This window comes from Phoenix dactylifera, chromosome 4 (assembly GCF_009389715.1).
Source record: "Phoenix dactylifera cultivar Barhee BC4 chromosome 4, palm_55x_up_171113_PBpolish2nd_filt_p, whole genome shotgun sequence".
NCBI lineage: Eukaryota > Viridiplantae > Streptophyta > Magnoliopsida > Arecales > Arecaceae > Phoenix > Phoenix dactylifera.
In genome coordinates, this window is record NC_052395.1 from 19,634,656 (window position 1) to 19,651,696 (window position 17,041).

The 17,041-nt window shown below is 41.2% G+C and overlaps 1 protein-coding gene across 3 annotated transcripts; it reads left to right on the forward strand.

The window, feature by feature from the left end:
- Positions 1-439: 439 nt before the first annotated feature.
- On the forward strand, positions 440-14,199 carry LOC103713949 (two pore potassium channel c-like). 3 transcript variants are annotated; one of them, XR_005511643.1, is made up of 3 exons: positions 3,169-4,932; positions 5,039-5,162; positions 13,691-13,788. XR_005511643.1 is itself a non-coding variant. In XM_026807245.2 (2 exons), the coding sequence occupies exons 1-2, from the start codon at positions 515-517 to the stop codon at positions 13,836-13,838; spliced, it is 1,143 nt and encodes a 380-aa protein (XP_026663046.2). In that variant the 5' UTR covers positions 440-514; the 3' UTR covers positions 13,839-14,132. The 3 variants fall into 3 exon arrangements, 2 of the variants coding, with proteins under 2 accessions (XP_026663046.2, XP_008799231.2); XM_026807245.2 differs by lacking the exons at positions 3,169-4,932; positions 5,039-5,162 and adding an exon at positions 440-1,509 and having other exon boundaries at positions 13,691-14,132; XM_008801009.4 differs by lacking the exon at positions 5,039-5,162 and having other exon boundaries at positions 3,181-4,932; positions 13,691-14,199.
- Positions 14,200-17,041: the final 2,842 nt, after the last annotated feature.

Consider the following 17,041-nt stretch of genomic DNA (forward strand, 5'->3'; position numbering starts at 1 on the left):
AAATTTGAATTTTTAGAAGGATATTTATAAAAAAATCTAAAAAAATTTAGTTCAGGAGAAGAGAAATACATTCCACCGAACTACCTGAATCAAAATTCAATCTTCCACCATAGATCTATAAATGAACGAGCTCGATCCACTGATCCTTGCTCCCGGGCGAAAGGCTGTGGAATCAAGCGGTGACACCTACCTCCCCTGTATGAGAATAGGAAGTTGATCGTTGGAAATTTATTCGCGAAATTATAATCGGCGATGCGAAGCTGCCCGCGATGGACCGGAGACCACCGATGACTCTGATCTCCGTACTCTAGAACATATGGATGGCTCGGATGAAGACAGCCAACAGTTACTGCATGCGCGCGGTTTGACAGTTGGGTACGGAGGAACCGACGGGTTTGCAACCACCAAAACGTCCAATGTTCCCCCACCTCACCTGCAACTCCCAACCACCATGACCGTGTGTTCAATTGCATGACCAGGACCTACTGGTCATGAGATCCGGCCGAGCTGGTTCATGGTCATGGACGAGCTCTTACTACCAGCGGAAACCTCCTCCTCTCTGCGTCCCCAGAGCTCCAAGGCTTTCGGTTGTATGAGTGCTGCATCCCCTACCCCAACTCGCCATCCCCTCCTCAGTTGCCCGATCTCCGACTCAGCAGCCACCGCTGAATCCCATGAGTGCACTGCTTCGCTCGCTCGTCGATCGCACTCTGCGCCCTCCATCTTCAGCGAAATCAGAGAAACCGCCTCCCCCGGGCTCGACGGCAAGTGCCCAAGCATCTCCTCCACCCCTTCGATGGTGAAGCAAGCCATCGTTGGGGTGAGCCTGTACGTCTCCATCGGCGTCATCGTTTACATGGTGAAGAGCGGCAGCTTCAAAGGGCACACCACGTTTCGCTTGGTGGATGCCCTTTACTTCACCATCGTCACCTTGTGCACCATTGGGTACGGCGACATAGCGCCCGATACAGAGTTCACCAAGCTCTTTACCTGCGCCTTCATCTTAGTCGGCTTTGGCTTTGTGGATATCTTGCTTAATGGAATGGTGACGTATGTGCTCGACAAGCAAGAGGCCGTGCTGCTGAGCTCGATCGATGAGGGTCGGCGTAATATGATCTTCAAGAGATATGTAATGGATGTGAAGAAGGGAAGGATGAGGGTGAGGATGAAAGTGGCGTTAGCGTTAGGAGTCGTTATCGGTTGCATCGCCGTGGGGACGATGGTGGTGCATGTCCTGGAAGGATTGAACTGGCTCGATAGCTTCTACCTTTCAGTGACCTCCGTGACGACGGTGGGCTACGGGGACTATGCTTTCCTGACGGCGGAGGGGAGGTTGTTCGCGGCGGTATGGTTGCTGGTGAGCACTTTGGCGGTAGCCAGAGCCTTCTTGTACCTGACTGAGTTGAGGATTGAGAAGAGGAATCGAAGAATTGCTAGATGGGTCCTCAGCAAGAAGATGACCGTCGGCGATCTGGTGGCTGCCGACCTCGACAACGATGGATCCGTAAGGTACGTTGTCAAACTCTAGGCACTAAAAGCTTCTTTTTAAGAAAAACAGCGTATCTTTCGAAAATATGGCAGTGCACTGCGCCAATGAAGAGAGCGAAGTTTCTTTCAGCAAAAAGAGAGCAAAGTTTTTAGTTGTTTTTCTTTTTAGTTTTGAATGAAAGAGCATAAATTTTAGTTATCGAGAGAAAAAGGCGTTCAGATATTAGTCACCATTAGAGCTCCTCTCGCACCCTTTAATCGATGCTTATGTATCGTAGTAATACAAGCCAGGAACCATGATTTTTTTTTCCAGAGGAAATAGGCTGGAGCTCAAAAAAATTTGCCGGGCAATGATAGTAGATGCAAGACAGAAAAATAATTTTACAAAGCTTGCCGGAAATAAAGCAATTTCCAGCCAAGCCTAAGCAATATCCACCGATCGATGATGCCTGGAGTGCTGGATCAATAGAATTCATCACAAAATTATGAATTTTCTTGGTGCAATCTACATGGAGAAACAGAAACAAAAAGTACAGATCCTCAGATTTTTTACTATCTTATATAGGATGGTTATTCCTCCCTTTTCCTCAACCAAAAAAAAAAGGAAGGAAAGCAGGCTTGTCTTATGGAAGAGTAAAATGTTATCCTTGGACAAAAAATTACATTGTGAACATGATCTAAATTCTATTTCCTATTTATGACATCTTTTTTAAGTCTTCCAATTGGGTGTTTGATATAGTTGATAAGATAAGGGGATCTAATGAAAATTTGTGTATAAGAAGAAGTGGGGATATAATTTGATTTCTTAGAATGATGTGTGAAAATAAAATGAGTTTGGCAGTTTTGGAATTTTGACTTCGAGGAAAGTGAAGACCATAGTATTAGGCATTTACTTAATAAGAATGGAGGCGTGTTGGGTGAGTTAGCAAGGAAACGATACTGCATCGATAGCTTTGATCAAAAATGTACTTTAAGGTTTCTTCTAGGGTGCCTTTACTCCGGAGAAGCTAAATTTGGAAAAAGATTCCAAATCGATTCTTCTTGATGGAAATAGAATATAGAACTAGACTTCTGAATGATGTTTCTATTGGGTTATTGGTCATCTGCAGCTGTCTTTTCTAATTTCTTTGAGATACCTTGGGTTAAATTATAGTGTTAGTTCTGGCCGCTGGGAGGTTACAGGCAGGATATTCCGAATCACGAAAGCACGCTGGTTTATATCTTCAAAATATAATTTGATGCATAAAACTTTGGAGTTGACTTTTGCATGATTAGAAGTGTTGGATGGTTAATATTGAATAAATTTAGAATCTGTAGATACATGTGATAGGAAGCAAGCAGAAGCCGTAGAAGGTTGCAATCCCCTGATCTCTCTATATAATATATGTTGACCAGGTTGATATTTTTTTAGCCAATTTATTTATTTCTTAGACTAAAAAAATAAGAAACATTATCAAGTTATATATCTACATATTTCTGATAGCGATTCAGTTACGGTAATTAGTTGGATTCAGAATAGCACCAGTAGCTGCAGGCTAAGAGAATATCATGCCTTGCTTCGAAATATTTGGAATATGATTAGTAGCAGTGGGGTCTAAGTGTCTTTATATACGCCGCTGTGAGTTGGAAAAAGAAAAAAGAAAAAAAAAAAAAAAGAGAAGAAGAAGTAGAGGGATTGTCTAGGACATTTCAAAATTTATTATTTTCTAATTTTATTAAATAATCCGTACTAGAGCTTTATAAATCATCCGTTTTTGGGGAAATGGAAAAGAAAAAAAACCATGTCCTCGGTTCGGTCGAACCCATGGACGGAAGTCCTCTTTGGTTTGCATTTTGATTCGACGGTGCGGGGGGTAGCAGGAGTAGAATGGAACAGTCTCTGTCTTCCTGCTTTTTGTGGATGGGAGATTCATTCCTCCGATACTTCATCCCGACTTTCCAACTGCATTGCGGTTGATGATGATTCTGGAAAGAAACATTCGAATTAGCGAAAATCAGAGACCCACCTCTGGCCAATCACAATCACACGCTTCCTCGATCCTTCTCGCTCCGTCGATCTCGCTCCTTCCCGTCTCCTCTTCCTCGCTGACGCGTTTTGTTCCCCGCCACCACCTCCTCCCTTCCTTAACAGATGATGGTCCCCAAGCCATTACTCCAAAGTCTATCTGTTGCTGCGGAAAATTAAAAGAAAAGGAGAAATAGAAAATTCTTTCCAATGGATGAAACGGAGCCACTCCTTCCCACGAGCACCCCAAGAAAAAAGCTTCTCCCTTCCACTCCCCCCTCCTCCATCCTGTGCCCTCTCCCCGAAGACGGCGAGATCTCCATCCCCTTCTCCCCTTCCCCTTCCCCTTCCTCCTCCTCCCCCTCCCTCAAAGAACGCCTCATCTTCGGCTCCTCCTCCGACCTTCAATCCTCCATCTCTCCCGAAGCCCTTTCCCTCATCGCCTCCCCCTCCATCACCCCAACCCCATCAGCCCCAATTGCACCATCCGACCACCGAATTCCCATCATCCCCAAATCTCCGGTCGCTGCCGCAGCGGCGGAAGGGCCGTCATCGTCGTCGTCATGGCTGACAGACCCGTCGGCGGCGGACACGGGGCGGAGCAACCTCCACAGGTCGCGCACCGCCCCGGCCATGTCGGCCATCAACGCCCACGACGCCCACGGCCAGCAGGCGCCGTCGGCGTCCCCCCGCCGCCCTTCCATCGTGGGGCAGGCCATCGCCCTCCTCGCCATCTACCTCTCCCTCGGCGTCCTCGTCTACACCCTCAACCGCTCCCATTTCTCGGCCGCCGACACCCACCCCGTCGTCGACGCCCTCTACTTCTGCATCGTCACCATGTGCACCATCGGCTATGGCGACATCACCCCCTCCAGCCCCTCTGCCAAGATCTTCTCCATAACTTTCGTCCTCGTCGGCTTCGGCTTCGTCGACATCCTCCTCTCCGGCATGGTCTCCTACGTCCTCGACCTCCAGGAGTCCCTCCTCCTCGGCGCCGTCGCCAACCCCAAGTACAACCGGGCCAAGCACCCGCACCGCCACGACGTCGCCAGCCACTACATCGTCGACGTCAAGAAGGGCCGCATGCGCATCCGCATGAAGGTCGCCCTCGCCCTCGGAGTCGTCTTGCTCTGCATCGGCGTCGGCACCTTCGTGCTCCGCTTCGTCGAGCGCCTCGGCTGGCTCGACTCCTTCTACCTCTCCGTCATGTCCGTCACCACCGTCGGCTACGGGGACCGCGCCTTCAAGACCATGCCCGGCCGGCTCTTTGCATCGCTGTGGCTCCTCGTGTCCACGCTCGCCGTGGCCCGTGCCTTCCTCTACCTGGCCGAGGCCAGGATCGATAAGAGGCACCGCATGATTGCAAAGTGGGTGCTCTGCAGGGACATGACCGTCTCAGAGTTCCTCGCCGCCGACATCGACAACAACGGTTTTGTCACGTGAGTACTCGCCAGCCTCTTCTTCTCTTCTTTTCTTTCAGAACCCATTCAATCATGTCTGCCCTTGCCATCTTCTTCCTGATCACTAGTGCGATGATAATGATAGGAGATGTTATCAAGAGCATATAAGATTAAGGTTTGAAGGATTATTTGCGAGCTACCCATAAAGAACATTGAACTTGGTTGGGGGTACTCTTTTTGAGATCTTGTTCCCACATCTGCTCTCTTTTGTGAGTGCTTTCTATCTTTCTGACGCTTTTTCCTTACAATGCTCACCTATTATAATCTGCTTTCTCCTTAGAATGCTCGCCGATCATAATCTTCCAGAGCAGAAAGGTCACTAAAGTATCCAAGCTCGAGAGTTGAGTGGAAAGGGGGAAGTCCACAAACTGTTATCGGCAGTTCTTGATAAATATCTTTGGTACCTTTCTTGAGGTTGATTTCTCTTGCCAATCGGAGTACTAATGTTAATCCTTAGCATGATGAGAAGTGTAGCAGAAAAAGATATAGGTGATTAGATATAGGCCTCTAGGGTTGCAGGGAGAGACTGATGCAGACCAGAGAAGAGGGCAGGCTGCTTTATTGTTGTGTTTGCTGAAATAAAATCAGCTCTTTTCGAATCTGGTTTTCTCCATTATATTCAACCGAGAGCATTGACAAAATAGCAGCAGCGAATGAAATAGTAAGAGAAGAGGTAGAAAAGGATGAAAAATGAGCTATTGTGGGAGGCAAGAAGTTGAGTGAGAAAAGGGAAGAGAGAAAGTATGGACGGAACCTTAATATAATTTATTCCCATACCAAGTCTTTTTTTTCATGATTGCTGGCATCTCCTCTTTATAGGATAGAGTGATAGACCATTTATTAGGAAAGGCTCCTAAAAAGTAAAGAAGATAAAATATTAAAAAAGAAAGAGATCATTTTATCTCTTACGATCGGTTGAATCTATAGTTTCTAAACTCAAAAAAAAAAAAAAGTGAGCCAATCTTAAGATATTCCCTTAGGATCTTCTAAAATTCTAATTTATGAAGATATGGATATGGGATGTGGATACAACACGATATGAATATACCCATACAACAAATCTCAAAATGTAGGATATAATACAGCTATGATACAGCATTAAATAAATATATGTTATATATATATATATATATATATATATATATAGATAGATATATATATATATGTGTGTGTGATATTATAGATATAAGAAAGGCATTTATAAAGCATAGTGGTTATTAAAAAAACATAGTCCATACTTCATGCAATAGCATCCACATCTAAAAACTTCATTATTTAGTCATTATTCAAATCGATAGACTATAATCTATACTTTATATAATGATATAAATATCACAAACTCCAAGATTAACGATTCAATGGATTCATCATCGGAAGGTCAACGTCCATCCATAAAGAAAAGAAATAAAGTCTTTCCCCACATCCCTATACGTATTAGAAAAGTATCTGAGGTTTATTTGGAAAGTATCTAAAATCTTTTTACATTTTGGAAAAAAAATATAATACCTAAAATAAGTATCAGACATGTATCCTAAAACTATCCAATAAGTATCGGTATATAATACAAACATGGCATGCAATTGGGAATATCCGTGTTTCCTAGATTCTAACTTTGATTTGACTGATGCTAGTGTGAAGCCTCAAAGATCTTCTTGTAGCTAATTGGTGACTACTTCTCTTGTGGCAAACTCATTCATGAATTTAGGGCCTTTTCAAACTACTTATTCAGCCCTTGTGGGTTCAAGTGCCCCTTTTGCCAAATATGGGATGTGCATAAGAAATTTCTGACCCAAATCAGAAGCTCTAGGTCCATGAATTCAAATATTCATCCTGTTTGGAACATATCTTCTATTGTGCCTTGACATCTGATATTGTAAGTTTTGTCTTGAGCATAGTGTTTCATGCTTTGACCATACATCTGTAGTCTTCCTAAAAATATTAATAGTGGCTGACATCGAAATCAAATTATAAAAACTTTGTTGTTTATCCCACTAATCTTCAGAATGGCATTACAAAACACTTCATCAAAATTGTGTGTGGCTATCATCCATGTTTAAGTTAGGTTCTTGACTCTGGAAGTTGTTGGATACTTGGATATTTGACTCTTGAAGTTGGATGCCAAGGTTCTATACAAACTAATGCAGCCCAGAGGAGGAAGGAAAGTTGCTTTGTGTTTTTGTTTCAAAAATAAATTAGATCTGATGCAAGCCTGGTTTACCCTTTATATCAGCTCTATGCTGGTGACAGAATAACAGAATAGAATAGCATAAAATAAGGAATCGAAGAGGCAGAAAAAGCAGGAAGAAAGAGTAAGCAGAGGAAAATGTTAAGGGAGAAAATAGCAGAAGATAAGGTATGAAGTATGAACTAAAACTTTTAAAAACTTTTTACTACTTCAGATCTGTTTCCATGATTGCCAGACCACTTATTAAAAAGGACTCCTAGAGTGTAAAGAAAATTGAATGTAAAAGATCACACCGCATCTCTCAAATCTCTCTAAGGAAAAATGAAAGAAAAGATCATGAGTGCATCTTGGCAAATCACCTAATTCTAAAGAATCTAGAACTCAAAAAGATCAAATTAATGATCATCTGAAGCCCCAAAGATCTTCTTGAAGTGGCCAGGTTTTTGAAAATGTTAATGCTTATAGTCTGCCGTGCCGGTATCGGGCCCTAGACCGGTTGTCCGGCGGCACGGGTCGGTATGGCTCTGCGCCGTGTCGTGCCAGCTCTGTACCATGACATGCCAGCTCTGTACCGACACAGTAGAGATGGAGGAGAGAGAGAATAGGAGAGAGGAAAAGAGAGAGAGCGGGGGAGGGAGACAGAGGAAAGAAGAGAGAGGCCGATCGTTGCCGGCCGGTAGAGGCGGGGAAGCCTCCGTGCGGAGAAGGCGGAGCCTCCGCATGGAGGAGGCGGAGGCCGGGGAGCTGTGGAGCCGCGGAGGCAGGGCTCCGCCTCTGAGCCCCTTTTTCGTTTGAAACAGGGCCGGTGCGGGGGCCTTTTATTTTTCAGAATTTTAAGTGAAAGTCGGCAAACCTATTACCGACTTCACTTAATTTTTTTTATTCGCGGCTCTCGGCCTCCGCCTCCTCCGCGCGGTGGTCCTTCGGCCTCCGCCGGTCGGCCCCGGCCGGCCTCTCTCTCCCTCTCCTGCTCTCTCTCTCTCTCTCTCTCTCTCTCTCTCTTTTCTTCTCTTTCTCCCCCTTCGTCGCCGATTTCGGTTTCGTTGCCGGAACTGTCCCGGTCTGCTGCCAGTATGGCTCGAGACACCTCGAACTGGACGGTTCAGGACAATTCTGCCAACCATGGTAATGCTATTGTGGCAGAATTATGCACTTAACATGAGAGAGGAACTACTTTTCTAGGAACCTATGATTCAAAAAGCTATTGAGGATAAGGAATCGTAGGAACTTTTAAACGAAATTAGTTCGATTAAGAAAAACTGATGATAAATTTGAGGTCTGTGAGTTTTGGACATGTGGTGATTTTTAAGTTGATCCTGTTGTTCCTACTTCTAAGTGTGATTGTAGAAATCGTCTAATAATTTGACATTTCCAGATGGAAGGATTTCCTCAAGAAAGCATAGGGCTTTGTTTGGAGAAGGGAAAGATATTCATTGTGGACATGGAATGTATTTTGTGTAGCATACTGATGAGATTTAATTGATCCGTTTAACTGTTCCTTCTCCGATATAGTCTGGGGATATGATGCCTTCTTTTAATCTTAAGATGCCTATTTTTGGTTATTCTCTGGTTCTCCTCAGTCATCTCAGTAAAGTAATTGAAATCTTGTTGCTAAGACAGATGCGGCTCAGATTTCTCTTGACAGTTAATTGCTAGAGCTTTCTGGCCATGAACTCTAGAATCTTTGACAATGAACTTGGAATCTAATGTGTGAAATATATTATTGAGTTTTTGGATTATGAAACCTAGTAGCTAGTAGAGCTATAGAAGATTTTTTGTTGATAGGCTGAAGTTAGATGGGTGCAGATTGTTGGTTATGTTGCGTAGAAATGTTGCTCTATTTCGTAGTATTGATGATCACCTAGATATTTTTTCCTTGATATAGTTAGTTCTTGTGGTTGATTTTAGACGGTGCTAGGTTTTGCTTTTTTCAGGTCATGTGGTCTTCTTTTAGGAGACTAGGTTTTATCATGCCCCTTTGCAAAATCTTCATGATTGTTATTAATATAACTCAGGTAGTATTACCTAAATATTTGGCACATTTTCCTTATGCCCTAGCATCCTAAAGTGTCCAATACATCAACTTCAAAAAAACAAGCCACAAGGACATCATAAAACATAAATATCCGATGTAAAAATGTAAAAATGTATCAGAATATTTTCTGCAAGACACATATCAAATTAAGGAAAAAGTTTTAAGGTGAGACAATGGTGCAGGACCATCTATAATGACTAGTGCCTTTTGCGTAGGACCTAGGGAAGGGATTTAATTAGGTTGTCTCCAATTAAATTATTTATTATCCTGAACCTGTGTATGTCACGCCCTCGACATGAGATCGCGAGTTAGGGGTTGCGACAACCGCCGCCTACTTATAGAGTACCCTCTCCACAAGCATGCAAAGCATCTCAACATGGTATTATAAACAAGCAGTGGAATAAATTTAATTAATCGATGCTCAAACTTTAATTTAAATAACTAGAATCAAATTTAATATCTCACAAAATCCATAATATTTAAAAGATCTTATATCAAACTCTAGTCAAATTCTGATCTAAATTAAAGATGTCAAATTCGGCTTCTAGTTACTTTTTCGATCATAACTCTGTACCATCTTAGTTCTCAAAAGCTAAGAAAATAGAAAGGATAATGAGCTCGACAACCCAGTAAGTAATGAATATCGTAACTAGATAATTCATGTAATAACATAAGATGCAATAGTAAAACACAAATTACCATGAATCGGTATAAAGAATTAACCAATTCTATTTCAAAACAAAAATCTAATAGAATCTATATTTTTCAAATATTCATATATCTATCCATAAATCCGATACGAAAAAATCACATTTATACCTTGTAGAGTGGGCCAGAATAACGCACTTATACCCTGCGAAATGGGCCAGAGTACCACATTTATACCCTATAGCAGGGCTAGAAACAGAATCAATGAGCTCAATAATAATCAAAGTGCCAATGCATAACCCCCAATTGAAAGGGTTCAGAACATAGTCAGGTTGAGAGTTCAAATCTGATACATGTCAAAGTTCTTTTTATAAAATAATATATATATATATATCATAATTTAATCAAAATATACATATACGATGTAAAATCAGTAAACAATATAACAATAGTCCGGAAAGTATTACTCCGAATTATATATCTATTTTTCATTCAAAACACCATCTCATAAAATTTATAAATCACATATAAATTGATTAACAATTTATTTGATGTAAAAATAATATTATATAAATAAAAAATTTAGGAAAGGCAGATCATTACTTCGTGAGCAAAATCAAACTGTAGGTCCAAATAATTTTGACAATCCTTCTTTGAACCTAAGACTCCAGCAAGCGCTCAACTAAAATCTTCGGTGAACACCATGAGCCAAGACTTTTGGAAGTCAAGAGGAAAAGGAGAAGGAACCAACGATGGTCTAGCAGTGGTGATTGGTAAGACCTATCAACGGTGAGGCGAAAGAGGATATGGGAGTGTTTAAATAGCCGATAGAGGCTAGATTTCCTAGCTCCCGTAGGAAATTGAAATGGAGGAGTTCGTCACCTACTCTAAGTCAAACAAGGCTCTATTACATCTAGGTCGGTCAAGTGGATTAGACTCAGTTCCTTATTAGTTTGGTTGGGTATTACAGTGTATGGGATAGCAGTGACCAACTTTTCAGATCAAGGGCAAATAGGAGGTAATCTAAACTCTAAGTTCCTTTGCAAGCAAAATAGGATTTCCTAGAAGAAAAGAAATTGTGCACATGCAAGAGGTGAGCCCTTACCCACACTCCAGGCAGGTGGATATTGACAGGCACAACAACTTAACCAAGTGGATCCACCAAAGCAATTTCCTCTCTAGATGGGACTCAGGGTATCCTGTTTGTGCCCCTAATTTCCACTAATTAAATGCTTCAGATGTGGAAATCAAATCCTCTTTCTATTGGCTTGCTCAAAAAATTCAGCTCATTTCTAAAGCCAATCCACTCAAATTCTTGATGACTCGGGCACTTCTGTCAGGGAGACTCTTGCTAATGAAATTCTATCTGGAATACATAAACGAAAAGTTGTCAAAAGACAGGCACTCAGGCTTTCTTGCTGCCCCTTCAGCGCCTGATGACTCACCTTTGGCTCCTGATCTTCCAGATGAAATTAAAATCGAGATTCTAGTAGGTAGTGGTAGACAGCCTTTTCTTCTTGGCTGCATGGGGTGGCTCTCATATTCATTTTTGCACAAACATTTCATCGAAAAAGAAAGGACTTCTAGTTAGAAATAGAGGATGAGCTCATGCTCTACCAATAGGAAGGAAAAAATCCTTTGATCATTCATTTGATTTTATGCTATTACCTATGCCAGAGCAAGAAAAGCATAAAATGAGAGAGAACCATCCTAGAGAGGAAGAGCGAACCAAACCAAGCAAAGAAGAGGGACCAGTAAGAGTGTCAAAGAAAGACGACATGAGATAGAGGGAAAAAAATGCTTGTCATAAAGTTACATCCCTCCTGACTAATGAGGAAGTGAATGAAAACTTGTTCGGTCGAGCACTCTTGGTCCAACACAACTATTCTACCTGGCTTTTGGTCAACCAACCATGCCCAATATTTGTACCCCTCTCAATCCACCAATAGTGAGCATGGAGGATTGGAAAGAAGATCACCCTGGTTTGGTGTCCTACCATCCATGATTGGGAAGGATATAAAGGGTTTCTGACAAGAGAAGAGGATCTGTTCTTGATACCTAAGTAATATTCGGTAAAGATTGAATGCAAAAAAAATGAATGATTAGAAGAGAGTTGAGGAAGAGAATAAAGGGAAGAGTTGATATTAGATTAGAGAGGGAGGGGGAAGAGATCATAGGATGAGAGGATGGGATAAACAGCAAAGAGAACAAGGGGATAACAGACACTAAAATCTGGACCAAGAGAACAATGCTTCCCTTAGTTGCTGCCCATAAACCTTTCGTGTCCTTTTCATGGTTTATTTTACAAATAATCTAGGTCTCTTAACAACCAAGTAAGAAATCTCCAAATCGGCACCCAAAATCTTTCCTAAAATGCAATATTTACAAAAGCCCATGTAGGAAGACATGTGAATTTGCTTAAAAGAAATAAAGACACACAATCTGTTTAAAATCAAATCCTGATGACTTCAGAACTTTGACAGCCCAATATTAACCAAAGTAGAACTTTTGCATGCTAATCATACACAAAATGGGACTCTAGAATTTTACAGGCATTGTACACTATTATATTAAGAAATCGAAATGATTGAGTATTGAGTTGTCACAACTTCACCTAAAGTCTCTTTTGCCAATAAACTAACAAAAAGAAAGACGTCCAAGTGCCAACTCTTTAGTTAATGCAATTTGATCCATTTTCGGAGTGCCACAAAGTCTTGTGTTGTGTTGAAGTGTTCAAAATTATCAGCAAGTTGGAACTCCTAAAAGCCAAAATTTATAGGCAACACTTAATTCAAGTGGCATTGCCTGCTTATTTTTAACGGAAGAAGCTTGAGTTTTGAAGTTACATGAAGATGGAAATTTTATATAAATATATATCATACTTTTTTTGTCTTTCTTTTGGTTGGTGGTTAGGAGGTCAATAGTTGACTATTGGAAAGGAAGGTGACAAATGTATTGGATCTTGTTAAGAGGATTTTTTGGGGTGGATGGGAGGAGAGAATTAATTTATACATTCTTATAGGAAGAATTGCTTTGTTCTTATGGTATACCAAGTTTGTGATTTCTCTTTTATGCTTCAACTACTATTTTTCTTACCTCTCCTCCATTAATTCTTTTCTTCTTTTATTTTTTTTGCTAACATGGTCTATTTTTATTATAAATTGATTTTCTATAAAATACAAACTTTTTTTTTGTTTATTAGCGGTTAGATTGCAAAATAACATGTAGTTCAGAATTCCCTTCTATTACCATGATTCTTGTGTCATCAATGCATATGGATTGTAGTTCAGGTTAGCTATGGTTAGGCTTTGCTTTAGAAACATCTTTTTACCCAATATTATAACTTAACAGTTTATTTTGGATTAATTTCTTGTCTTATTAAATAAGTTAATTATTAATCAGATGAAATCTCATACTTTTCCATGTGTAAGTTTCCTAGAACTTCCATACCGTGAATAAATCTGTTAAGATATTGGCTGACAAAGAAGTAGGCAGATGCATGACCAGCACTTGTTGATTTTTTTTAAAAAAAATTCAATTCTCTCATGCATGTGGCTGATGATAGTTTTGCATAATTCTTGAAATGATCATAATGATTTACAATGGCCATCACATACTCCCTAATGGTTGGTATATCACATGTGATAGAGTCATAGCCATCGATAATGAGTCATGTATTATACATGGCAAATGCTAGTCTTATTCTTGGTATTCAATAATCTGCTGCTCCACAGCAATATTCATTGTTCTATGGTTGGGATCTTTCCCTATCTTTAGTTTGGATTATTCTTTTTTGGCATTTTCTTGATTCAAAATCATGTCTATCTGCCTTTGCTGAATCATCTTTTTGTTTTAAAAATGACATGCAGTAAATCAGAGTTCGTCATTTACAAACTGAAGGAGATGGGGAAGGTATCCGAAAAGGACATCATGCAGATCTGCGATCAGTTTGATAAACTAGACACTGGAAAATGTGGAAAAATTACACTTTCCGATCTTATCGAGAGTCATCACTAACTCTCACGTCTATGTTGATGGATGATCCTGAATGCATCTTGGTGTGTAGAAAGGGGCATGCAAGCAACTGCTAGAGATGAAGCTACTGGCATATCCCTGATGTGAAACATAGCCTGAGGGCTGATAGTGGGATGAGCTCGAGCAATTTGTGGCCGTGTTGGTCCTACAACACTCCAAACCAAGCTTGTAGAAATGTCCACGCACCCCAAACCCAGAGATCACTTTATGATTAAACCATTTTTACATTCCATTGTTGTTTTATATGTTTTTTTTGTAAATATAGGTTCTCTCTTTTACCTCGGCACTGTATGGGTGTTTTGAACATTTAATGGAATGATTTGGATGCTCATGTTGTATGTCATGGATGTTCTGGTTTGGTGGAAAGAGTGGTATCGAATAGGCTGAACATGATGTAAAAATGCAATTGGTAGATGGGGTGGCCGTTTTGATGCCAAGGGGACAACTTGAATCACTGATTCTGCTGCTTCAAACAAATTCTGAGAAAAAATTTCAGGATGGTCAAAGAGTGAAAATTCTCCTCATGTTGCCTGCTGCCAATTTCTCGGGTTTATGTGTAAAACTGATATATCCCCAAAGGTGGAGTCTTCATATTACATATGTACACTTTTAGCCTTGGTTCCGTTTGTGTAATCCTCCATATTGTTGACACACTCAGGCAATCAATGGTATATATATTGGGCTGTAAATGTGTTGCATTCATGCTGTATCTACATTTGACAAGAAAAATCAAGTTTAGATTCCAGTTCGGACGCAGCAAAATGAGTATGCTCCAAACAGGCGTCTAAACTCAATTTATAGAATCCAAATTTGGATTCAATTTTTTTTTAAATTTATTTAGTACATAATTTTAAGTAGCCAAGGGTTAATGGTTTTCAAAATTGAAGGGACCCTTATCATAATAATCCTTTATATGTGACAGATTGCTGTAGGAAAGGAGCACAATATGGTCCTGGCCCTACTGGCTCCTTCCAGGGAGAGGTCGGATCGGATGGTCTCGGTGCCGACAGGGCGCTCCCAAGTGCATGCCAGGGATCTCCAGGTACTGATGAGCAGGGAGCCAACACGGTGGATGGAGGGAGGCTGGATCTGGAGGATGAGGATTCACCCACGTGTAGCGCTCTTTATCTGGAAGGTGGTATGGGGTTGCTTACCGACTAGGTGGTGGTTAGCCCGACGAGCGGTGCGGATCACTCAATGCTACAAGGTGTGTATGGAGACCAAGGAGACTATTGATCAAGTCGTCTTGCGCTGTCCCAAGGCTAGGAACATATGGAGCAGGTCACCTATTCCATTGCCCCTCGCGGTGAAGTTGGCACAGGATTTGTTTCACCGATTGAGAGATTCTATGCAGAGGCCCAGCACTGTGGAGGCGGGGATTTTATGGGCATACCTGGCCTATCACATATGGTTGTCCAGAAATGCCAGTCTGTTTGAGGGCAGGAGGTTACCCCCGAGGATGGTGGTGGATAGAGCGGCACTTCAGGCGGGGGAGGTCACCACTGTTATTGTTAGATTCACTTATCGAAGGGCTATGGATATCTGGGGTACTCATTCTACTGTTATAACGCTCAGATTTGCCCTTATTTCTTGGGTGCCCCCACCTCTTGGTCATCTCAGAGTGAACTTCAATGGCAGTGTATCAATGGCCGGTCATCGGGAGGGGTCAGATTTGTGATCAAAGACCACCTCGGTAGGTTGAGAGTAGCAGGCGGTCGGCGTACGCCTGATCATACTGCAGTTGGTGCTGAGCTACGGGCGGCTTGGGAGGGTATCTTTTTTGTGAGACGGGTACTGGGTGTTAAGTGTATATGCCTCGAGGGAGACTCTTCAGTGGTGATTGATTGGATGCGGGAAGTAGATAGATATGGTGATGGTCATCCTCTTATCCACGACACAAGCAGACTGACTCAGGAGCTGCGTTCTTTTCAGGCGCTACATGTATTCAGGAAAGCGAACAGTGCTGCAGACTGGGTCGCCTCCTTTGTTGCCCAGCACTCCGGAGAGATCATCTGGACTTCTTTGGGGGACATTCCCCCTTTCTTGTACTCTTTACTTTCTTTTGATCCAGCAGAATGTACTCATAAGAGTTATATGAATTGGCGCTTTCACAAAAAAAAAGAAAAAAAAAAGGAGCACGATATCAGAAATAAAGGTTGGATTTGTATAAAAACCAATCACTTTTGAACATATTTAATTTTTTTATTTTTATTTAATTTAATTAAAATAATAATCAAAATTGAAATGTTGGCTGGGATTTTGGAACAGGAAGAGCTCTAGAAAAGCATGCATGATAAGGAGGCACAAATTTAAACATAAAAAAAAGAATTAACACAAATCATAGAGAATTCTTTTTATATTCCTATATTTGCATATAAAGTTTGTGTGCATGTATTTAGGCCCCGGTTGGCAGCTTTTGGAGAGCCAGAAAGTGCTTTCTGGCCTTCAAAAATATTTTTAGATGGAATAGGATTGTTTGGTAAACAATCGGAAAGCTATTTTAGCTTTGCCAGAAAGCTAAAATAGCTTTTTGAATTTTAGAGCTTCTCCTGAAAAGCACTTTTAGGCTCCGTCGGAAAGTTGTTTAACTTTTATTATATTTTAAAACACTTTTGGAAAGTTGTTTTGAGTTATAAATTTTTTCTTTTTTGGACCAAAATACCCATGATAAAATATAATAATTACAAAAATGATAATATTAATATATAATGATAATAATTATAATATTTTATATCTTTATTATTGTATTATACTATAAATATAATATAATATTATATTATATCATAATACATTGATATATTATGTTATATAATATTTGATGCGTTTGGATCCACTAGACCACCTCGGACTGAATCATTTGGTTATTTTTGCTTTTGAGTCCTTGATGTTAATTGGTAGCTACCTATAAATAGATGTGGTGAGCACCTATTTCAGCATGGAAGAATTAATTAAAAGGCTTTTGCCCTAGCTCTCCTTCCTTCTCTCCTCTCTTCTTGCGATGCCTTCCTCCTCTCCCTAGGCCGCCGCCCCCTCCTCCGTCCGGCTGCACCACCTCTATCCCGAGAGGCCAGCCACCTTCTCCCTCTCCTTCTTGATCCCTACCAGCCTCTACCAACAACTACATTCCGTCGAATTATCAGCCCGTCCTCCCTTGCGCAGTCATCAGTCGGAGGCTGATATCTTGA

Excerpts from the sequence above, each read along its gene's own strand:
- LOC103713949 (XM_008801009.4), top strand. The coding sequence starts at position 3,704 with ATGGATGAAACGGAGCCACTCCTTCCCACGAGCACCCCAAGAAAAAAG. Across the intron at positions 4,933-13,690 it reads GACAACAACGGTTTTGTCAC|TAAATCAGAGTTCGTCATTT; the intron begins GTGAGTACTCGC and ends AATGACATGCAG.